General features: G+C 52.7%; 1 protein-coding gene and 1 non-coding gene across 2 annotated transcripts; one reads left to right on the top strand and one right to left on the bottom strand.

Moving 5' to 3' along the window:
* Positions 1-1,493: 1,493 nt before the first annotated feature.
* Positions 1,494-1,570, bottom strand: LOC123325954. The gene has a single exon (XR_006540787.1). It is a non-coding gene; the product is annotated as a small nucleolar RNA SNORD112 (small nucleolar RNA).
* A 13,286-nt stretch (positions 1,571-14,856) lies between these two features.
* Positions 14,857-18,900, top strand: RTL1 (retrotransposon Gag like 1). The gene has a single exon (XM_021679700.1). The coding sequence runs from the start codon at positions 14,857-14,859 to the stop codon at positions 18,898-18,900; it is 4,044 nt and encodes a 1,347-aa protein (XP_021535375.1).
* Positions 18,901-24,013: the final 5,113 nt, after the last annotated feature.

Consider the following 24,013-nt stretch of genomic DNA (forward strand, 5'->3'; position numbering starts at 1 on the left):
TGTGCTCCTTCTAGAACATGACACTGTCCCAAAGGTAGCATCCACCGTCAGCCTGTCCCCTCCCCAGAGCCCCTGCCATCACCACAGCTGGTGGCTCTGCTGTCACATGCTAAGACTTACCTCCTTCTTATGTTCTGGGACCAGGCCCATTTCCCTCTGGCAAGGAGAAGGCCATAAAAGATGCAATCAACCATTTCCAAGCCGTAATTATGCCCCCCAAACCCATCACCAGCACGCTTGACCCTGAGATGCTACCACCCCCTACTCATGGATTCTGGGGTCCTGCCAGCAGGCATGGAGGGAACCTGGTGCTGCGCCCCAGAAGCGGCAGAGCTGTTGGGGGCGGTGGGGGAAGGCCCCCCCACTCCAGGCGTGTGTTTGTGGTCTGACGCATTCTGAGCACTCACCCAGTGCGCAGGGCAGATGGTTCAGTCCTCAGGAGCAGAATAGGAGGCCTTTTCATCGAGGGGAAGGCAGATCCGGGCGACCCAGGAGCCCAGGGCACTAGAAAGGGACAAAGGAAAGGGGGTGATTAACATGTGGCTGGTTTCGTGAATTCTAGAAAAATGCAAAACATTCTCCCGAACTAGGAAAACATGTCAATGAGGCATTGCACTTATGGGGACTGTGCTTTGTTGGACTTTTGAACGAGGTGTTGGGGGGAGTTCAGCGTGACGTACATTTCAAAGCCTGGTCTAAAAGGCTCAGGAGAAGCTGGTTGGGAAGGCAGGCCGAAGCCCCCAAGTGTAGAAAGGCAGGGCCCACACTGACAGGAGCAGGTAGCTCGCAGGGCGCCTAGAGAGGTCAAGGGGTCGGTGGGGTTGGGGGGAACGGGAATGAGGCTGGGAAGCTTCCAGCCAGACCCTGAAGGGTCCTACATGCCAGGCTAAGGCTCTTGGACCTCATCCCAGAAGCTCCAGGAAGTCAGGAGGAGGATTTAAAGCAAGACAGTGACAAGGTCAAAATGGCATTTTAGAAAGATCAATGAAAATAAACTTTGCAAACCATTTAACCCAGCTACCCCACCTCCAAGAAGCTGGGATAAAGGAACAGCCAGGGACATGCTTACAGATTAAGCTATAAAAATGCTCGTTGCGGGACCATTAGCAACAACAAAACACGGAACGGCTTAGGTCCTTTTTAGCAGGCATCAGTGGAACAAAATCGTAGGAATTAAAACCTCAGTTTGTGACATGCTCATTTATCTGGGCGAGGTCCACTTTTATCTTATGTATTTATTTTTATTTATTTTCTTAAATAATATAATAAGCAGCCATGAACCTGTGACCCCCCTCCACCCCGCCCAGATAACCAGGACTTTGACCAGAGCTCCTATCTGGACCCATTCTCCAACCGCCGCCCCCCCGCCCCAGCACACTTACAGCTGGGATTTTCAACAATAGAAGAGGGTCTAATCAACAAGGGTGCATACATACCCCGGAATATTAAACAGCTCTTAAAAAGAATGAAGCAGCCGAGACCTATTGTCTTTTAATGGACCTCAGTATTTTGCGCAGAACTGGATTAATCATGATCCTTTGTTCATAAACACTTTGTCATCATTGGTCCAGGCATGTCCCTCTTTTATTTTGCTAATTGATGCATCCATATATTCATTTGTGATAATGTCATAAACACTTGTGAGCCCGCTCCTGAGAAATTACTTACACCTGCCCCACGCTCCGTGTCCATCCCCACGGGGTAAGGACCTGGGGCTCTCGCCACAGCGGTGAGGGGGTTAAATCAGCCCCAGTGTGCTCAGATTACAGGGTACTAAGGTGTGTTATAAGGCACGGTGTCGATCTTGATTATCTCCAGGCAGATTCCTGAGAGAAGAAAAATAAGCAGAAGAAAATGTACACTGTGATGTAGCTTATGTAAAAAATAAACAAAATCATATATTTTAGAGGTCTATTTATATACATACATAAATGCACAGAGAAATATCTGGAACCGCACACCTGAAACTGGTAACAGCAGTGAATATGCTGGGGGTGGGGGGAGCTGGGAGTGAGGGAGGGGTTGCAGATGGCTTTAGCTTTTATCTGCAGTGTTTGATTTTTAGTAATGAGTGTATTAATTATCAGCGCATTCCTTGCGTAATTAAAATAAACACTTTGTGTGGCGCTCTTTTTTTTTTCTTTTTTTGGTTTTTCTTATTTGTTTGTTTGGGGGGGGGGGGGGGGGTTTTGTTTTCCTTTTTTACAAAAACAAAAGGAAGAGCATTTTGGCTGATGGCCCAGAATGGGGCACACATCCCCAAAACAAGTTCTGCAGACACGGGGGATTTATTTTATCCCAAAGATCATTCCTCTTTTAATTTTATATGTTCTAAAGCCGGAGCCCCGGGCCTCCCAGCGGCGTGTCAGTGACAGGAGGCCAGCAGGTGCAGGCCTGCCGGCTGCAATGTCACCGTCCCCAGGCCCCAAATCCCTCCAGAGCCCCCGGCGGGGGTGTCTGCAATGCACCCTTTTCGGTCTTTAAGAAGCCCCAAAAGCGAATGTCCTGGCCCGTGTTCTCGGGGATTAGCTAGCTGGAATGAGAACTCCGGCAGAATGTCACAGGACCTGGGCCCAGAGAAGGGGACGCGCCGGCCTCCGGGAGCAGTGGCCCCGCAGCTCCCATGCATAGTCAACAGGCGCGCGGCTGGCTGGCCAACAGCGGGGGCCTCGCCGCATCCCCGGACAGCAGCTTTCTGTGCGGAACCCACAGCTGCCATCTTCCCACCCCCATGTCTCATCAAGAGGGATTGTGGATCAAGGGCATGGGTATTTCTGACCTGTCAGTTCCAGGACAAAGGGGGGCAACCCCACAAGTCTTTGCTTGCCCCCCTGTGTCCCTCTCCCCAAGACACCTCAACTCCTGCTTGCTCACTGAGCTTCAGACTCAACTCCCCAGGCCCCCTCCCAGCTGTCTAGGCTGTCAGAATCCCTGAGCAGGCACGGGGCTAAACGCGCAGCAAAACCATCTCAGTCTCATCTAAAGATGGAGATGCTGAAGCTCTGAGACCCCCAGAATACCAAACTAAGCCAACGTTCAACCCAAATCAGTGTGAGCCCTCGTCTGGTTTCACCCTGGCCGCCATCCGCACAGATCAACCAACTCCTCTCGATAGCACAGACGGGGACCTTCTAGAACTTTCCTCCCCTCTGCCAGGCAGGGATCTATTTCTGACCATGACTTTGTGCAGAAGAAATGTGAGCACAGGTTAACCAGCTCTCTGCGAGGGTGACCAGCTCTTAATCGCCTTTCCCGCACACGAGGCTCTGCTGTTTATTATTTGGCCTGGGTTTGGTCCTGGTGAATACTTTAAAGTATTTGTCATAGTTTTTCAGATATGAAATATGGTAGGATAAAGAAAAATAAAATGCAGTATCCGGGCTGACATCACCTGCATCCACCTCCGGGCCAGGGTAATTCAACATGAAGACGTTCGCTCCTACAGAAGGCCTCATAAATCCAGGCAACGCCAGTCCAAGTTATATAGTTGACTCAAGGAAAGGCTCTCTGGATCCCAACACTGACCCCCGACTGTCTCTGCTCCCCTCGTCCTCCCTCTGGGTTCTAGAAAAATGAGAAGGGCTTTCAAACAGGGAGGGGACAGAGCCGCCTCACATAAGAATTGTTTTTATCTGTGTTGAATACCTACTGTGTGCCAGGCATTTTCTATTTTATTTCATTTAAGGCATCAAGGCAACGCCTAAAGAGGACGGTCTCCATCCTACAGAAGGGGAGGGGGACTGGCCGTCATCTGACCAAAAGTCACCCAGGGGAGTCTGTGTTCTCTGCCCCCCCTCCAGCAGGCCCATTGGGCCCCCTTTGAGCCCCCACCAGAGAGGTCCCACTTGTTGTACCCCTGTGTACATGATCAGAGACTTAAACACCTCCCTTGATTACATATAACAGAGTAACAGCATTATTCTGGATTTTTAATAATATTACCATATTAATGCAGTGTAAGGTCTCTACCTCCCCAGAACCTGTGTGGCGTAAAGACAGGGCGTACACACCTGGTCTGCTGTGAGGCCAGCCTAGGAGGGCCGCATCCACCCCCCTCTGGGTAGGGGTGCCATCCCGGGGGCCGGGGGGGCGGAGGCTGGGTCCGCACCCTGGCCTCTGGAACCCACGACTCACTGCCCATCCAGGGGGCAGTGAGCCTCAGCTGCAAAATAAAGAGGGCAGGTTAGTTCCATCCTGAGGGGGCTACACACTTACAAACTGTCCAAATTTACAACTCAGAAAAAATAAATTCAAGTCGCAGACCTTTCGATTCGATCCTGGGCCAGGCACCTGCTCCCTTCTGGGGGTGGGGGGCGGGGCGGGAAGCACAGTCTCACCTCCAGCCACCTGGGAGGGGAGAAAGGAAACCGCTCAGAGTTCTATCCACCTCTGAGAACCCACCTCTCAGGGCTCACCTGCTGCCCGCAGCCCTACTGTGTGCCAACAGAGGGTGGGACCAAGGAGTAGCACATGCACACAGACACCAGGGTGTAGGACAAAACATCACGGGGGTCCCCCTGGACGGGGCCCCGGCTGAGGGAAGGACCACCAGCCTGGGAAGATGCTACTTAGAATTGCCTGTGAAGTTGAAGCTCAGGGAGCTAAAAGATTTACTCGGGGTCAAGCAAGGGGCCCAGACCCCAGACTCACACAGACTCTTGCTCTTGCTGAGAGCGAAATGGGGGACTGGCAAGAACTGGGGTCTTCCCGAAAGCTCCGGAGTCCGTGGGGAGAGCTGAACGGGAGCGCCACTGCGGACCTCAGTGGGTCACGCACCGTCCCCGAGGCCAGCAGGAGGCACAGGCTTCGTCAGACCCAGGGGGAGAATGAGGTCAGGCCTGCTAAAGATTAGAGGTTCGCCCCTGAGCCTCAGATTCCTCTTCTGAAAAATGCGGACAATAACAGCAAGAGCTTCATGGTTGCCATAAGGATTCAAAGATTTAGAACAGCGTCTGGCACATAGTCAGTACTCAAACTGGAGGGACCCAAAGGGGGCAAAGTGACTCAGCCCTGGGGCAGAAACAGGGAAGAAGGTGTGGGGTGTGCCGTGGGGGACAGGGGAATGTGCACCCATGACCCAAAGCCTGGACTCTCCTAATTACAGAAATAAACGTATCCAATCACTTTGTAGGAAGAAGCGAGATTCCAGCCGACGGCGGGACAGGAGCGGAACCACTGAACACTTGCATCAAAGGTAAGATTGGGGTGGAGGTCCCATGCTGACCTCCCCCCCGGGGAGGCGGCTCTCTGGGGGACGTAGGGTGCCTGGGTGATACATGGGGCGGGTAGGCTGGCCGGCACCCAGGAACAAAGGTGAAAGGGTTAGTTTGTCTGCAGGAAAACACCACGACATGGGGGACGCAGTACCTCGTTCAAATACTTGAGCAGCTATAATTAGCAGGTCCGGGGCCAGTTGTTCTGTCCCTCCGCCGACAACCAAATTAGCCAAAATGAGTTGGCAATGACCACATGAGCTTTTCAGGGAGAGGGAGGCCCGTTCCTAGGGAGGGCCTGGCCTCCCACTGGGTCACGAGGCTGAGCACACGGATGCCACGAACAAAAGTGGCCTCTCCGGCCAAGGGGCCCTCGGGGTCCCCAAATCCCCAAATGGCCACTGTCCTTCCCCCCCCCCCCCCCCGCCCTGGGCATCCATTCCTGCCCTCTCCAGCCACTGGAGGAAGGAAGCAGGGAAACCTGGCTTCCCACACTGCCTCTTCCTTCCTGACCTGGGTTCTCTCAGCGCCGTGAAATGGGGAGCTTTGGTGGGAGCAAAGTCAGTGCCTGGGGGTCAAGCTGCTAGGGTCATGCCTGACACAGAGCAGACGCCAGGGAAACATCGGTTTCAATAAATAAATTCTAATTATCCCTGTCTGGACGACACTCGCCTCCGCGTGTACGCACCCCGCCCCTCGCTAGCTTCAGTCACCAGCGGCCTGCTGCGGGGGGGCGCCCGGTGGTCTTGGCCCCCTTACATGGCCACTGCTAATTAGAGCTCCGGGGGAAGTCACTTCAGCCCCCAGGCCCCGGTGCAATCACTTGCAAGGCGGAACGCTGTTGCCTCAGGGGGCAAGGGGGGAAATTAAAGTTGACCCAGGCGTGAAAATGCTGTCTGAGGGCTGACCAATTACAGCAGGTATTCCAAAACTAAAAATCGCCAGAGTCTTCACGTTAAACACAGGCCCTTCCTTGTTCGGACCCTTTCCAGCTTACAAAGGGCCCACCTCCCCTGAGAAAGAAGTCGGCCTCCCACTCTGGCCTGACCTCCACCCGCACCAAGGCCAAGCGCCCCTTGTTTCCCTCAGAGCCCTCACCCCACTCCTGGGTCTACGGCTCCTGGCCCGTCCACAGAGCCAGAAGAACACCAGGCCCAGACGGACCCCACCAGAGACAGATTCCACTGAGACCCTCCCAACGCCAACGTTGGACGGGACAAACCCCAAGAGGAACCGGCCATACGTGGGAAGCTCTCTGTAAATGAAATAGTGTGAGGACCCCCAATTCCTAATACTATTTTTAAATAGTACAAGGACCCCCCCCAGCTTCTGGAATTGAGGCAGGGTGGGGCCTCTGAGCTCCACCTGCTCAAGCCAACCCCCTCCTTTCATCGCTGCTCCCCAAGTCACCCCTCAGGCACCTCCCAAGACCCCAGAGCTACAGGAACAAAATGAGAAGACCCCCTGCCCAAGCCCGCCTTGCAGTTCTGGGGAAACTGAGGGCCCAGGAGGAGAAGGTCACGCTGAAAGTCAGCGCGGGCCCCGGGCTGGCAGCTGGCGCGGCTCCTTCCTCTGCCCGCTTGCCTTCAAAGGCAAGAGCAGTCTGGGGAGCAGCTGATTGGCCTGGCCCATTTGGGCAGCCCAAAGAAGAAGGACATTCTCGTATGTGACCCCTCTCCCAATCCCTCCCAGGGTTATTCTGGGCAGAGTGATCCAGCTGCCCCCTGGAGCTGCCAGTCAAGCAGTGGACGGGGGCGGGGGTGTAGGGACTCGGCCACAGGAACATTGCTACCTCAGGGGCACTGCCCTTCACCTCGTTGGCTTCAAGAGGCAAGGGGCCGAGGAACCTTTTCCAGGAGGTACCCCATGCAGCTGGTTTGGGGTTGGTGGAGAAGCCCTGGGGCCAGCCCAAGCTCTGCTGTCATTCCATGCCTGTCCTGAATCACGGCAACCCCCCTTCCAGAGACTGTTTTCGCCGTAAAACGGTTTTCCAAGGCCCCAGGCTCCAGCCCCCAAGTGAAGAGCAGGAAGCAACTGAGGCTGGCTGTTCTGGGTCAAGATGTGAAGGGTCTCACAGCTACGAGGCGCAAGTGGTCTTAATCCGTAAGGCAGGGGGGTAAGAAGGCAAAGCAGGAGTCCACGGGAGTCCACAGGAGTCCACAGGACCCAGGACCCACCCAAGCTCCCCCTGGGGCTCTCAGGGAGCCGCCTCAGAAATCCCAACTGGCAAGCTGAGGGGGGAGAGTGACCCCACCACTGGTCTACACCAGGAAACAAAGGAGCCCCAGCCCAAGCCTCACAAGGGAAGATCTTTTTTTTTTTTTTTTTTTTTATTTGAGAGAGAGAGAGAGAAACAGCATGAGAGGGGAGAGGGTCAGGGGGAGAAGCAGGCTCCTCGCCGAGCAGGGAGCCCGATGCGGGACTCGATCCCGGGACTCCGGGACCATGACCTGAGCCGAAGGCAGTCGCTTAACCGACTGAGCCACCCAGGCGCCCCACAAGGGAAGATCTTGACCTTGACACGAGTTTAATAACATAACTAATACCAACCAGTGTCCCCACGTGCCCACCCCCACAGTGACGCTCAGCGGGTCTGGAGCAATGGTGGGAGTAACTGGGGGGAATATTCATTTCAAAGTCACTCAGCCCTCAAGACCGGGTCGCTGTGTCCCTCAAACCCAAGCAACTCTGAAGACGGCCTGGAGGCAGGCCAAGACGGACGAGGGTCTTCCCCTGACCTCAGCCCTGATGCCCCCCGTGACAGGGCCGCAGGTGTGACCACTAGTGTCTGAGAGGCCAGGAAAGCGGAGAACGTGACAGAGAATCCCTGCTGTCCCTCGCACCCCTCTGCCCTCATGACTCCTCTTTCTTGGCTCTCCACCTTCCTCCTCAGCAACTCGGGCTGCGTGCCCCTCTCCCGTGTCCTCACCTCTCCCCTGATCCCCGCCCCAGGCTCAAATCTGCTCCTAAATACCCCTCATCTCCTCTTCCAAGCTCTATTTTTAAAATCAGATTTCCTTTACTGTACAAGTGAGCCGACAGGGCGAGGTATTCGCTGAGGGATTGGCCCCCCCCCCCCCCCCCTCCCACCCAACCCTTCATAGACTCACGTTGGCAGCCCCGACCCAATGGGCCACTTGCTCAGCGGCAAGCAGGGAGCTGACCTGGCCGAGAAGGCTCTGGGCACTGAAGGTGGTGAGGCTGGGGTGTCTGTCTATGAGTGTCGGCGGGGGGCAGAGGGTCTGACTCAAAGACCTCGAGGGCACTTCTGACCCGGACCAGGTGCACTAAATCCTGATTTTGAATTTGAATTTTTTTTTTTTTTTCTTTTTGGGTAAGGTGAGAATGGCCAAATCAAGAGATGTTTCTTAAAGAAATTGCCTTAAGGCCTGAGACCTGAGCATCTATCATGCTACATCTGTTGCACTGACCATATTCCCTCTGGGGAGCCCAAAGAAGAGGCTGGGCAGCCTCTGGGCTGTACCAGCTGCAGCAGGCGGGCACACGGCTGGAGGGGGGGCGGAGGAGGGAGGGGTGAGTCAGAAGGAAGCCCGTAGCCACGTAGAAAGCCAGACGTGGGAGGCCAGAGACGCCTTCGCTTTACAAAACATGGCCCCAACAATGGCCAATGTCTTCACAAAGGGGCTGGCAGCTGAGCCCAGTAGAGCCCCGAGGGAGACACTCACCAACAGTAGAGGGAGACCCCCTGGTCTTGCCCCCCAGAACCCTGTACTCACCTCCAGCACGACATTTAGTGTGAGGGCGTGGTCCTCATCTCTACCGCTGGTGATGTCCTCTCTGCAAGGCAAGGCTTGCTTCCATTTCTTCCCATCGGGGTCTTCACACAGTGCCTGGCCCAGAAAAAAGAATCAGGACACATTGCTGTAATGAATTAATGAAACATAGGTAGAGAAACCGACTTTAACAATATAAAAAGATCCAGAACTATAAAATTAAAATGAGTTCGGGGACAGGAGGTAAGAAACCCAGTCTTTGAGGAGTAAAGTGTGAGAGGAGCAAGAAACTGCATGGAGAAATTAGGGAGGACGAAAAATGTTGGTTTCACGCAAAGGAACTTAGGCTTTATTCCCTAGTTAGTGAAGAGCAACGTAAAGATTTTTTAATATAACAAATACCTGGTCCAATTTTCATTTCATGCTCAGGCATCTGGATTTTATGCTTTGGACATGAAATCCGAAAGGCTTTACGCTGAGAACGCCATGATTGAAGATGCCGAGATGTTGAGACATGTCGTTAGTGATGAAAATACAGGAAAAGACTTTAAGCGGGGTTCTAGGAATAGATTTGGGGTTCGGGGGGGTAGCTTTATTTTGAGGAGTGACTGGAACAAGTTTTTGTATCATGCTAAGGAGTTTGGATTCTTGCCAAAGGGTCTTAAGAAATGTGATGGTGAGATTTTTGCTTATGGAAGATAAATGTGCAGAAAAACATAAAAAAATGTGTTTTAAGGCTAACAGCTTTGGACTTTATTATACAGGGAACATTGAAAAACTGTAAAGAGAAAAACGGTAACAGCCACAAATTTAAGTCTCTTGCAAAAAACTTTGCACTTTATAGCTCGGGGGGTGCCAACGTCTGACTTTCAGAGATTTGATGGATGTTGACACCAAAGTTGAAAAACTTCAATCGTAAGAGTTATATGATCAACACTGGGAATGCTCAAAGAAATTTGAAATTTATTTTGAGGCTCTGACATGATTGGAGTTTTGTACATGCCTAGAAATTTGATTTTAGCCAATAAAAATTTCTAAGAGAGTGACATGGTAAGATTTTTTGTTTGGAGTGGATAAATAATATGCAGTGAAATTACAAAATAAAATTCACATTTTATGCTAAGAATTTGGACTTTGATTCCATAATTTCACAATGAAGAGACATTGTTAAGATTTTAAGGCGGAATTACAAGATCAAATTTTACATGCTGTGCTAGGAAGTGTGAACTTTATTTTAAGGGATGACAAGATCGAATTTTTATATCATGCTAATAAGTTTGGACTTAAGCCAATAAAGCGTTTACAAGAATGATGGGATGAGATTTGGGGTTTTTTTTTATAGACCAGTCTGAAGATAAATTACATGGTACCACGTTGCATTTTATGTTAAGTAGTTGGGACGTTATGTTATAAGGCAATGAAGAAATCTTGGAAAGTTTTAAATTGGGAGTTACATGATCAAACTTATCGCATTTTGGCAGAGCTACAAGAGTGGGTTTTTATGGTAAAGTTAATATGATCAGATTTTTATAACATGCCAAGGAGATGTGATTTTATGTGAGAGTCGAAGGCATTCGAGCATTTCATTTTGGGGAGGGATATGATCTCATTTTTGAACCCTCATGCAGAGGCGTTTGGATTTTAGCCAGTAAAGGGTTTTAAGGAGTGACTGATGAGATTTTTGTCTCCAGGGGAATTAGCTGTAAAATATATTTTATGCTAAGGTGTCTGGATTTGATGAACCAGATAATGAACGCATATCCACAGCTCAGAGGAGGCACCCTTTGGCACAAGGGCAACCTCTCTGTACTTTATGCTGAAGAATCGGATTGTTTATAGCAAGTGATACAGAGGCAGGGCAGGTCTTAGGCAGAGGTTATGTGACTGAATTTACATAGCATGCTGAGAAGTTTGGACCCTATTTTGAGGAACGACAGGAATACATTTTTGTGCTGTGCTAAGGAATTTGGATTTCAGCCATTAAGAGATTTTAAGAGAGTGACATGGTAAAATTTCTGTGTTTGATAAGAGGAGTCTGCAGAGAAATGATATAGTAATATGTGTATTTTTGGCTAAGTGGTTCAGATCTTATCTCATAGGTGATTAAGAGATACTATAAGGCTTGTTAAGCAGAAGTTACAAGACCAAATTCATGTACCTTGCAAGGAAGTGTGACCTTTTGTTTTGAGGAATGACACGGTCAAATTTTTATATAATGCTTAGAGGTTTGGAATTAAGCCAGTCAAGAGTTTAAGAAGTCGCCTGGTAAGATTTGGGGGTTTATATCCATCCGTTTGCAGATAAATTACACGTCAAAATGATTCTATTTTATGCTAAGTGATTGGAACTTTATATTTTAAACAATGAAAATAGACTTTTGTACGTTTTAAATAGAGCAATTATGGGACAACTTTCGTGCTAAAAGTTTGAACTTTGACGCTAAGGAATGTTAAGATCAGGATTTTGTAACATGTCAAGGATGTTAGATTTTAGATTGAAGACAGGACAGGTGAATGATTTCATCAGTTACATCATCGAATTCATAAATACGCTAAGACATATTTGTATTATATTAATATATATGTATTATATTAAAAGGGCTATAATCTAGTTTTTAAATCATCTGGTAAAGGAGTTTAAATTTTAACCAATAAAGGGTTTTAAGGGTTTTAAGAGCCATACTGAGATTTTATATTGTAAATTTTAGCCAACTAAGACTTTTAAGTTTTAAAAGTTATATAGATTTTATATTTAAAATTTTAAATGTCAGTCAATTTAAGTTTTTAAGTTTTAAATTTTAGCCAATAAAGTGTTTTAAAATTTTAAGAGATATACAGGTTTCATGCTTAAAATTTTTTAATTTTAGCCAATTTAAATATTTCAATATTTAAATTTTAATTTTAGCCAATTTAAATTTTTCTATTTTAAAATTTAAATTTCAGGGGCACCTGGGTGGCTCGGTCAGTTAAGCGTCTGACTTCAACTTAGGTCATGATCTCATGGTCCTGGGATGGAGCCCCATATCGGGGCTCCCCACTCAGCAGGGAGTCCGTTTCTCCTCTTCCCTCTGCTCCTCCCCACCCCCACTCGTGTTCTCTCTCAAACGCTCTGCTCTCTCTCTCAAATAAATTTAAGAGAGCTTGTGCTTTCTCTGTCTCTCTCAAATAAATAAAAATTTTTAAAATAAAATAAAATAAAATTTAAATTTCAGCCAATTTAAATTTTTAAGTTTTAAATTTTAGCCAATAAAGTGTTTTAAAATTTTAAGAGATATACAGGTTTTCTGTTTAAAATTTTTAAATTTTAGTCAATTTAAATATTTCAATATTTAAATTTTAAATTTTAGCCAATTCAAATTTTTCAATTTTAAGATTTAAATTTCGGGAACACCTGGGTCGCTCAGTCAGTTAAGCATCTGACTTCAACTCAAGTCATGATCTCAGGGTCCTGGGATAGAGCCCCACGTTGGGAGTCCCCACTCAGCAGGGAGTCTGCCTCTCCCTTCTCCCTGCATGTACTCTCTCTGTCTCTCTCAAATAAATAAATAAAATCTTTTAAAATAAAATTTAAATCTCAGCCAATTTAAATTTTTAAGTTTTAAATTTAGCCAATAAAGTGTTTTAAAATTTTAAGAGATACAGGTTTCATGTTTAAAATTTTACATTTTAGCCAACTTAAATGTTTCAATTTTAAAATTTAAATTTCAGTTAATTAAAATTTTTAAATTTTAAATTTTAGCCAACAAAGAATTTTAGGGGTTTTAAGAGATCTACAGATTTCATATTCAAAAATTTAAATTTTGGCCAATTTAAAATTTTCAATTTTTCAATTTTCAATTTTTGCCAATAAAGGGTTTTAACAGTTTTAAGACATGCACAGATTTTATATTTGAAATTTGAAATTTGAGCCAACTTAAATTTTTCAACTTTAAAATGTAAATTTCAGCCAATTCAAATTTTTCCATTTTAAATTTTAGCCAATTAAGGGCTTGAAGAGACAGATTTTTATTTCTAATAGAGGAGTCTGCAGATGAGTTAGTCAGTCCCATTTTATATTTCAGTCAGAACTTTATATTCAACCTTGGAATCGTGCAGTGGTAGCACACTCCTTATAGGACTTTGGTGATGACAAATGAGTTCACTGAGGTGCCATGCTCTGCATATGTGGTGGGGATGGGGATGGGGATGATGGTGATCTTACGTGACCAGGGCATCATGCTAAAAATGTAATCTCTACCTGAAGGAATGACATGAGCAGAATTTTCTATTATTCTAAAGCCTTTGCATTTTAGCCAGAGAATGATTTTGGTGAGTATCTGTGTCAGGAATTGTTATGGTAAAAGGTTTGGATTTAATATTGTGAACAGTAAATAAACAACAAAACCTTTTCATCAGAGGCTCTGCAGGATGGAATTAACTGTCATGCTAACAAGAATGTACTTAATTTTGAGAAACAGCAGATCGGAATCGTCTATCTTGTTGGAAAGTTTGGATTTTAGCCAATGAGGGAATGCCTTTTTTTTTTTTTTTAAGAGATGGGCTTGGTGGCTCAGAGAGTACTCAGAAGTAACAAAAGGTATTAAATGTAGAAAGAGGGGTGACCACAGAGCTACTCTTTTGGATAACCAGAACTCAATTTACTCTCCCAGCAGAGAAGACATGTACAAAATAACCCCAACCCAGACATCTCTTTTAAATTCAGCCCCAGCCCACTCAAACCACCCATGACTCTACTGCGAAAACTCGATTTCAAGACAATCAGAGGTCAACAATATCTCGTGCCCTCCCCCTCCCCTACCCCCACCCCTTAGTCGCTACCCCAGCTCTCCTTGAGACACCCCTAGGTCAGGGAGAAACCAGCCAGTAACAGAGAGGGGGTGTCTGCTAGAGGGAAGAACCAGCCCCCCCTGGTAAGACTGAAGGAGCAGGTAAATATGATTGCTCGTGTGTGTGGAATTGATGCCTGAACCCCCACAAAGAGGGTGATCTTGGGAAAGTGGCAGTTTTAGGAGGGGTGGGGGGAGGATCTGCAGATTTCCCCAAGGGCTCAGAGCTGGGGAGATTGGAAATTGATGAAAGAGTATGAGAAATCAGCAAAACTTCCGAGTGAGGACCAAGTCACAGTGTGCAAGTCTCTGGCACATAGTAGGTGCTTTATTGAAATTTTTGGAAAAAAAAATAAAAGCCAGACCTCTACGTCTGCCCTCCTCCCCCTGCACTGGCCCAATTTCTACTGTGAATCTAGGGTAGGAAGTGAGAGCTATTTTAGGCTGCTGATCCAACTGACGGGACTGTGGCCAACTGCCCATTTTCTCCTCTTCCCCTGACCTTGTTAAACAGTAGGCATCCGCTAGAGATTCCTACTTCACAACAGGGGGGAGCGAGCTTGCTCCAGGGCACCCTGCCTGCCAGGGACAACTTTTGGTGGCACTGACATATGACCTCTGTGACTTTGGGATGACCAGAGAAGGGAAGGAGGGTTGACCAGGCACGGGTGCCAGGGGGAGATGAATTGGCCAGCGCATCCTGCCAGGTGCCTGCCTGCCACAGCAGCTGCTCTGGGCCTATTGCTCCACAGAATTTATGGGCTGTGAATTTCTCATGGCCATGGGGGAAGCAGGCAAGCCAGACAGGCCAAGCAAGCCTGGGAGAATAGGGAGAAGGTCAGGGGTAGAATAATATTCAAAGCTGGGCAAGGGAAGCTCTCCCCAGTATCTCTCTGTTCTGATGAGCTGGGCATCTGATTTTTCCCGGAGAACCTAACCTTGACCTTGTGAATCCCTAAACAGCTGCCTTTCCTCCCCACCCGTCCTCCCCACCCCCAGGTTCTGATCTCCGCAGTCCCAGTCGCTGACCGGACGCGTCACAACCTTACCAGTCTTCAGAGAACACTCCTTTCCATCCGACGAAATGATAGAACCCTCTGAAGACTCATTTGAGACGATGATGGAGCGTAAGAATCCATCATCAAAACAAATGGAGTCCTCCGAGGGCTCATCCAACACCACCGTGGAGACATCAGCCAGCGGCGCACAGGAGGTGGCAGGGCCGGCCAGTGGCCCAGCCCAGGAAATGAAAGAGCTGCCCATTGATCTCCGCCAAGACATGGAGGAGCCATCCAGTGGCCCACATAGGGAAATAAAGGATCCACCCAATGACCTACTCCAAGACCTGGAGGAGTCACGCAACGGTTCACATCAGAAAGTGGGGGGTCCAACCAGTGAGGCACCTGGCAGAATGGAAGAAGCATCAGTCAACCCATGGGGAGCCCAAGACCAACAAGTCAACGACACTGACCTGGCCGACGTGGGAGAGGAGGAGCGTCCCGAAGAGGAGTCCGAGACTTCGGAGATCATGGCCACAGTGAGATCCATCATCTCTCTGTACTTCCGCATGCAAGACCTCCGAGAGCAACAAAGAGTAGCAGAAGAGATCTTGATGGAAGCAATCAACGCAGGCCGACTGCCCGTCCCATCAAAATTCTCTGGTGATCGCAGAGAATACCACGAGTTCATCGTGCTCTGCCAGCTGATCCTACAAAGCTACCCAAGAATGTTCTACAACGACCGCCTGCGAGTGGGGTACGTCATGTGCCACCTCTCCGGCATGGCCTTAGAATGGGCCAGAGCTCTGGTGAATGAAGACAGCCCCCTGATGGATGACTTCCCGGCCTTCCTGGAGGCAATGTCAGGTATGTTTGAGTACCGACAGGCACTGTGTGTGGCCGAAGACGCCATGTTCAACATCAGGCAGGGGAATCGCCCCGCCATCGAATACATCAACGAGTTCCAGGGCCTGGTACCCACCTTGGGCTGGTCGGACGAGGTCCTGCAGGCCCACCTGTGCCAGGGGCTCAATGAGGAGATCAGGCACTATCTGTTCCGGGTCCCGCAGCCAGATTCGCTGGACAGCCTGATTGTGCTCGTCCTGCAGATAGAAGAAAAGCTGGCAGAGAGAAGGGCCATGCTCAGGCTGCCCCCAGAGGCCCGCCCACGGAATCTGACCTGGATCGACTCACCTGCCCCGGAGAGGTGGATGGTGAACAGTTGGCTGCCCTGCGAAGTGCGCCCCACCATCAACCGCAACCACCTCTTCCTGCTGCTCCTGGTCAGAGTGAACCCATACCACAGTGTCGCGGTGCAGGCCCTGGTTGACTCGGGGGCGGGCGGCAACTTCATGGATGAGAGGTTTGCCCAAGAGCACTACGTGGAGCTCTACGAGAAGCCCTACCCGCAGATGGTCCAAGGTGTGGACGGCTCACTGATCGGCAACGAACCTGTCTGGCTCTACACCGAGCCCCTGGTGTGCATCCATCAGAACCACCAGGAGTCCATCGAATTCGACATCGTTCCGTCCCCCAGCTTCTCCGTGATCTTAGGCATCAACTGGCTCCGGATCCACACCCCCGAAGTCGACTGGATCCAAGGCCGCTGCACCTTCCACTCTCCCTACTGCCTACAGAAGTGCTTCCGCCCGCCCCCACCATGCATCGCACTAGAAAGACATGCCATAAGCCTGCTGCCCGGACTGCCACCCCTGTACTCTGACCTGGCCGACGTGTTTAACCCGAAGGAAGCAGATGATGAGACTTCCGACCAGCCAAGCTCAGACGGATCCGATGATCTTTCTGAATCAGAGCCCTCTGAGCTTCAGCAGGCTGGAGACAGTGATCACAGCGAGACCTTTTACGAATGTCCCTCCACCGCGCCGTGGGAACCTGTGGGTGCCGGGATGCAAAAAAGTGCCAGGCCGCGGGATGAAAACTGGAACCCGGACAGCATGCTGACCAACAAACAGGACTACATACAGATGATTCCAGAACTGTTCGACCAGTTACACGGAGCTACATGGTTCACAAAGCTGGAGCTGCGGGGGACCATTGTGGAGGAAAGCATGAACATACACCAAGCAGAAGATGTATGGAAAGCAGCATTTGGTTTCGAGCCTCAAGAGATGAAGAGCTACCAGCCCTTCCCGCTATCCTCAGACCCGATCATCCCTCAGAACGTGCTCCACTTTATCCTAAAGGACATGCTGGGTTACTTCGTGCTCTCCTATGGGCAGGACGTCCTGGTCTACTCAATGAGCCAGGAGGAACATTTCCAACATGTCCGACAAGTCCTGGTCCGCTTCCGACACCACCACGTCTACTGCTCACTGGACAGAAGCCAGTTCCACCGACACACCATCGAATTCCTGGGATTCGTCATAACCCCCAAAGGGGTGAAACTCAACAAGAGCATCGTGAACACCGTCACAGGGTACCCCACGCCCGGCTCTAAGAAGTCCCTGAAACACCTGATCCAGTTCATCCTGCCCTACCAGCCCTTCGTGGAGCGCTTCAGCATTATCATAGAGCCCCTGGCGCGGCTGCTGCTGACCACCCCAACCTTCTCCTGGGGAGACGAGGAGCAAGAGGCCTTCGAGTGCCTGAAGCGGGCTTTCCGCAAGGCGCCCCTCCTGCACCACCCCAAGCCACAGAACCCCTTCTACTTGGACACAGGCGTCACCAAGACAGCTCTGCACACCTCCTTGATCCAAATAGACGACCAAACCGGCAAGAGAGTCTCCTGCGCTTTCTACTCCCGAAGTATCTCGCCTATCGAAGTCGCCTACTCTCAACTGGAGATGAAGATTCTTCCAATAAGGGCTGCCTTCACGGTGTGGTGCCGCTACCTGGAGAACACCGAGGAGCCCATCATGATCCTTCTCAACACAGAGGATCTAGCCTCTCTGAATAATGACAGGCTCACCGTACTTCTCCCCGGGCATTGGGTCTTCTTCTTCTCCCACTTCAACTTTGACGTCATGGAGCGGCCAGCACAAGATGGCGGCCGGCCTCTGCCGCCCCTGAGACACCTCAACCGAAGGGCTTTCCAGCACAATGCGGCCACCCGGGCAAGGTCGCTGTTCTCTACGGGAGGGTCCCCCAGGGACCGGTCACTAGACTCCGGGGAAGAAGACGAGAACGAAGATGCCCCTCACCAGGACGAGCCAAATGGCCGGAACCTCCAGCAGGAGTTCCTGGCTCTGATACCAATCGACCAAATCCTCAACAGCTTCCTCGCCCATTTCAGCATGGCCCAGATCAGAGCAGTCATTCTGCACTTCTTCCGAGGCCTCCTGTTCTGGAAGGACACCCTGGCCGTGGCAGCACTCCTCGTGCTGCTGAAGCTCAAGCGCCGCCTCTCCACGCTGCCCACGCCAGCCTGGGCCGTGCTTCGGCCCCCACCCCGGCGCTGGCTGCCCCTCGGCCCGGCCGCGCCCCTCGGCCCCGGCAGCAGCATGGCTACGGCCATGGCGCAGCTCCTCGCCCCGGTGCCCCTGCCCATGGGCACGAGCGCCGTCCCGGCCCAGGAGCTGGCCGGGCTGCTCCCGGGCCCCGGCCACTGGCAGCAAGGCGCCCTGCTCCCCCTGACCCGCCGGGGCCTGCAGCTCACACCAGGCTTCTGGGTGCTGCTGTGCGAGTTCTTCGGCGTCCGAGTCGGCACCCTGGGAGGAGCCCGCCCCCTCCCCGGAGGCACCCGCTCTCTGGAGCTGCACGTCGTGGGTGACGAAGATGTCGTCTTGCGAGAAGCCCTGCAAGACGACCTGCAACGTTACCGTCAGTGTGGCCTGCATGACGGCCTGCAAGACACCTCGCAGGACGAGCAGGAGAACGACGTGCCGGAGGCCCTCAGCGCTGACACCACCATGGCGGCCCTCCAGCCCCTCCGACACCTCCCCATGCCCTCCGAAGTCCTCGCCTTCCTGAGCCGACACCTGCGCCGTGTCCACAGCGCTGCCAGGCAGCCCGACCTGATCACCCAGGAGCTGGCAGCCAGGGCCCTGATCCGCTTTCTGACCACGGTCTACGCAGAGGCGTCCCCGACCGCCGAGTGGGCGAGCCCACCCCGGGAAGAAGCTAGGCTGGAAGAGCTGCCCGGGGATGAGGACAGTGCGAGCCTGGAGTGAAGCGCCTCCCGGCTGGCGCCACACCCTCCACACCTCTGCCTCCCACCTCGGCCTCTCCTTCCAGACTCCCCGTGCCTCGGCCTGCTTCACTCAGCCCAAGCGCCCCCCTTCCCGCCACTCCTGACCCAAGGGGAACCCACTTGTGAAGGGCAAAAATTTCTTCAACTCATCAACCAGCAACATCATCTGTGCTAACAACGGACTATCCAACCATCAGAGACCCAGAGCCAGCTCAGGGCTACACAACCACAGTCCCGTCTTAACTGCCCAGGTCCCGGGCTTGCAGCTGGGAGTGAGATCAATGAGGGAGAGAGCAGTGGTGAGCAGGAGATGACCCCATGCCCCAAGGCCAGGTGAAGAATCAGGCACAGCGGACGCAGCCAAGCAAGCAGGTGCCGGGGACCCACCCCCCCTTCCCCCGGAGAGACGAGTGGCCACCATGTGCCATCCTGGGACACTGACCTCGGGTGCTCCACTGACTTCTTCTACCTCCACCACCGGTGCTCCTGCTCCCCCTGGGCTCCTGACCCCCGCCCCCCGCCCCCCACCCCGCTCAACACCTCGTGGAGCGCTGTGGCACCTCCCTCGCCCACCCCCTGCAAAGCAAGCCCACCCCCACCGTCTGGTTCAGCTCCCTCAACCCTGACTCTGCCTGGCCCTGAGCTCTGCCCTTACCTGGACAGTGCCTCTCCGCAGAGCGTCCGACGTACCAGTACTCACCAGATTTGCATTCTTGAGAGTCCCCATGACTCCCCGGACATTGAGGGGGTGACCTCACTGGGCAGGGCTCCCTCTCCCCTCCCAATACTGACAGCACAGGGATCCAGAGGTCTATGACAGGGGAGGGGGCTCCAAGAGAGACTGAGGAAGGCCCCAGACACCCAGTGGACTGAGCTGAGCACAGCTGTGCTGTACCAGACCCACCGCTCTCTGCCACGGGGAGGAGACCCCCCCACTTTCGCACCCCCTCACCTTTCCCACCCCCAAAATAAAGCAAAATAAAAGATTATCTGACTCTGGTTTATTCTGAAGGTAGATGGTGGAGAGCAGGATGGAGGAGGGGGGCAAGTGGAGTGCGGGGGCTGGGCTCTCCCCCCAAAATAGGCCCCATCTCGTGCCGGGCACACAAACTGGGATGGGGGTCAGGGGGACACTGGGAGCTGCCTCCTCCTGAGGGTCAAGTCTCACCTCTGGCCTGGGCCTAACTCCCACACAAGATATGCAGGCTGGGCAGGCTGTTCTCTGCCCCCGAATGCAGAGGGTTCGGGAACAGGAGCCCCAGCTTCAAACAATTCCCCCTCTATCATCCTCAGTGGAGGCCAAGATCACACTGCCCTGAAAGTGGCAAAATTGGCTGTTCAGAGGGTGGGGTGCACTGCCCTGGGGAGAGGAGGGGGCCCCCGGGGAGTCCAGGCAAAGGGAGGATGGCACTCACTCACTCAGGGCCCATTCAATCCATGGTCCAGCACATACAGACTGAGGCCCCCTGCCTGGCCTCAGCTTCACCTATCCAGCAGCAGCCTGTGACCTCCAAGAGCACAGCTGCCCCCACCCTCCACACTGGGGAACTGGGGCATGGTGGAAGGACATGAACCACTCCCTGCACAACCGGGACCCTCACCTGGGGGCCCTCACACAACACCCCACACCCCCTCCCACCAGGTCTACCCTGCCCCTGCCCCTAACTCCGCCCCTAACTCGGCCCCTGACTCTGCCCTCAACTCTGCCCCTGACTGTGGCACCATGAGATCACCAAGCAGATCTCAGGTTCAAAGGTCGGGGGCTCTGCAGAAACCTGACATCCCATCCATCTCCCTTACTGCCCCTCTCCTCCTCACACCATCCTAAGGAAAACCATGGCCCCCACTGACCCCCAAAATTCTGCAGGCTCTGTAGCTGCATACCAGGCTCATGTCCTGTGCCCTCACTGGTCCCCAGGGGTGACCGGCTGTGGCCCCCTGTCCATCTATTTAAGCCATCTGCCCCTGATAGCAGCACCAAGAGATCATGGTCAGGATCCCCAAGTGCAAAGCCAGGGGTTCAGCAGTACTTCTGGGCTGCCATCCACCCCCACCCTCCCCCCTGCTGGCTGGCTGCATGCCCCACCCCCTGCCTCAGTCTCCTCATCTGTCGCTGGACCCTGCAGGGCTCACAAAGGAAGTGGTCAGCACAGCTGACACTCAGGGCTCCTATCCTCCACCCTCCGCACGCCAGCCAACCTGCTGGTATAGACAGAGGAGTCAGGAACAGACAGAGCCAGGAATGGGGACCCACCCCGGTGGCCTCTGCTCTGTCACCACAGGCCATTCCACCCCTGCCACACCCACCCAGCATGTCTACTGTCACAGGACCCCGGAACCACCCCCACTAAGAGCTGACATCATGGCAGCTCTAGGAGCCAGGGGCACCACATCTGTCTGCCCACCTGCCCACCTGACGGCAGCCCCAAGAGGCCATGAGTGGATCCTATAGGTCAAGATCAAAGGCTCAGCTGCAGGACCCCAGCGTCTCCCTTAGTGGCCCGGATCCTGACTTGTGGGTAGCCCTGGCTAATGACTGTGCTCATCTCAGGCCTGTTGCCTGTCATCAAATGGGGGACGGGAGCAGAGAGAGGAGCTCCTAAAATCCCCTCTGCTCCCAGATGGCACTTCTGGGGGCTCCCAAAATCCTTGGTGGTGGTGAACTGCCTCGGGGCACCGCCTGGGGTCACAGTGGGGATGTCACTCCCAGCACTGACCCCTCGCTCAGGCAGCCCCTGGGGGTCCCAGAGGCTGGATGCCCGCAGGCAAACCTGTGTGCCTGCTCGATAGGGGCTGCCCTGGGGGCCTGGGGTGTGGAGGGGTGACCCTTCGTGTGCCTGAGGCCAAAGTCCTGCCAAGAGCGGGGGCGGGGTCTCTCAGCAGGGGCCAAATGGAGAACTTGTCACCCATCAGCCTGGCCCTACAGTGGAGGGGCCAGATGCCCACCGAGGTGCACAGTTTCACCCACGGTGACAGGCACACACGCACACACACACGGGGACTAGCAGGAGACTCAGCCTCCCACACCAGCAGACAGCAGCGTCCTGGCTTCACGGAGTCCCTGCTGCCACCCCCAAACAGAGGGGCTTTAAGCCCATTTAGAGAAGAGAGGCAGCCCCCAGGCCTCAGAGAGCTACTGACAAAGCAAAAACATTGGGTGTTTTTGAGGTCCCCACCTCCCTAGAAAGAGTTTAAGAAAAAACAATACAAACCATTTTCCTCCTGAAGAAAAAAAAGAGAAAAACAGAAAACAAAAAACAAAAAGGAAAAGAAAATTAGTAGCAAATGACAATTGGGTTGCATGGGTTAGGACACCACGGACACCGCAAACAAGGTGAGACAAGCATCTGATGACTCTGGACAATGGGTTCCCGGCACTCAGGCACCAGGCTTGCACCAGGTCATGCCTAAATGTGCCCACATCCCACCTCCCAGGATCTCTGGCATCCAGGGAGCTCTGGCAGCACTCAGGGATCAGGGGGAGCCCCAAGGTCCACCCCAGGGAAGGTTATCAGCCCCTCTTGTCACCTACCTTCCCTTTGTACCCACCCCCATGCCCCAAGTGCTCCAGCCTTCAGGCCTGGCTCATGCTGGGCCCGTTTCCCAAACACGCAACCACGCACACAGTAGGCTACTCACCACTCGGGTCCAGATGAGCCTGCCCCTCCTGCAGGGGCCACAGGTCCGATGCGGGGCCTGTGATGCGGGCCCCCATGTGAGGGGGGAGACAGGAGTTAAGCCAAAAGGCCCTGCGCTGTTCCCAAAGTGAGAAGAGGAAGGCAACCCAGCCCCACCCTCCACACCCCATGGGCCCTGCTGCTGGGCCAGTGGGCACCACCACGAGGGGATCTCGGACCCAAACAGACACCCTCATCCTGACCCCTGTCTGGGGTCTTCCAGAATAAGCAGAGGATACGTTTCAGAAACACCTTCAACCTAGGATTTCACACAGACACCCAGGCGGCTGAAAGTCAGGCCTCCATGGAAGGTGAGTTTAGCTCGGCCCAAAGGCAACAAAGATCAGCAGTGAAAGAGAGGGGCCAGAATGAGCATGGCAGGGGGTATAGCTCAGTGGTAGAGCATTTGACTGCAGAATGAGCATGGCAGACCTCGGGTCAGGAACAGGGAAGAGGAGAAGCACCAGGTGCTGACTGCTTGCAGCAAAAGGCTGTTTCTCAAAGTGAGGCCTCGGGCCACCGTCCACAGAGTCTTGTTGACTAGCTGGTTGAACATGCAGATTCAGGGCCCTGGCGCCAGCCTTCAGGCCTCAGAAAGCTGGTGCCCAGGGGGGCTGGAGAACCACCTGTCTACCACGTGTCACATACTGCCCACTTCTTGGAGCACCCCTGAGGGGCCAAGACCAAGTCCTTTCAGGGTGGGGCCTCAGTGTGGCTTGTGTCACGTCTTGCTCCAAAGCTTTCCACCCAGTGGAGACACAACACACCTGACGTGGCCCAGCTCATCAGGGAGGCCGTCCTGAACCCAGCAAGACTCCTGATGCCATGAAAGACTGGGGAGAAGAGACGAAAAAGCAGGAGGCAGGGGAAAGAAGAGGAGCCGGGGGGTGGGGGGAGAGCCAAGGCCTTTCGTGACCTGCTCTAGTGGCTTCCTGCTGTGGGCAAGGCCTCTGCCCCCCTCACCACCCCAGGCATCCACCTGGGCAGGCTGCCATGGTGCTTAAAGGGTTAATGACTGCAGCAGCACGGGGCCATGGTGCGGGCCACCTTCTGCCATGCACGGGACCTGAGTTAGTCGGGGTACAAAAGACAAGAGCTGCGGCCAAGGGCGGAGGGCAGAGAGGTAGGGAAGGGCTCAGTGTGCACCTGAAGGAGGAGGGACTCAGTGTGACACGAGGGAGGGGGGAATCAGTGCGGCAGGTGAATGAGGAGGGAATCTGCGTGACGTGAGTGAGGAGGGGGCTCCATGTGACACATGTGGAGAAGAGGCTCAGTGTGACAGGTGAGTGAGGAGGGGCTCAGGGTGACACATGAGGGAGGGGGGCTCCATGTGACATGTGTGGGAGGAGGGGCTCCATGTGACACGTGTGGGAGAAGAGGCTCAGTGTGACACGTGAGGGAGAAGAGGCTCAGTGT

This window comes from Neomonachus schauinslandi, chromosome 9 (genome assembly GCF_002201575.2).
Source record: "Neomonachus schauinslandi chromosome 9, ASM220157v2, whole genome shotgun sequence".
In the NCBI taxonomy this organism is placed as follows: domain Eukaryota; kingdom Metazoa; phylum Chordata; class Mammalia; order Carnivora; family Phocidae; genus Neomonachus; species Neomonachus schauinslandi.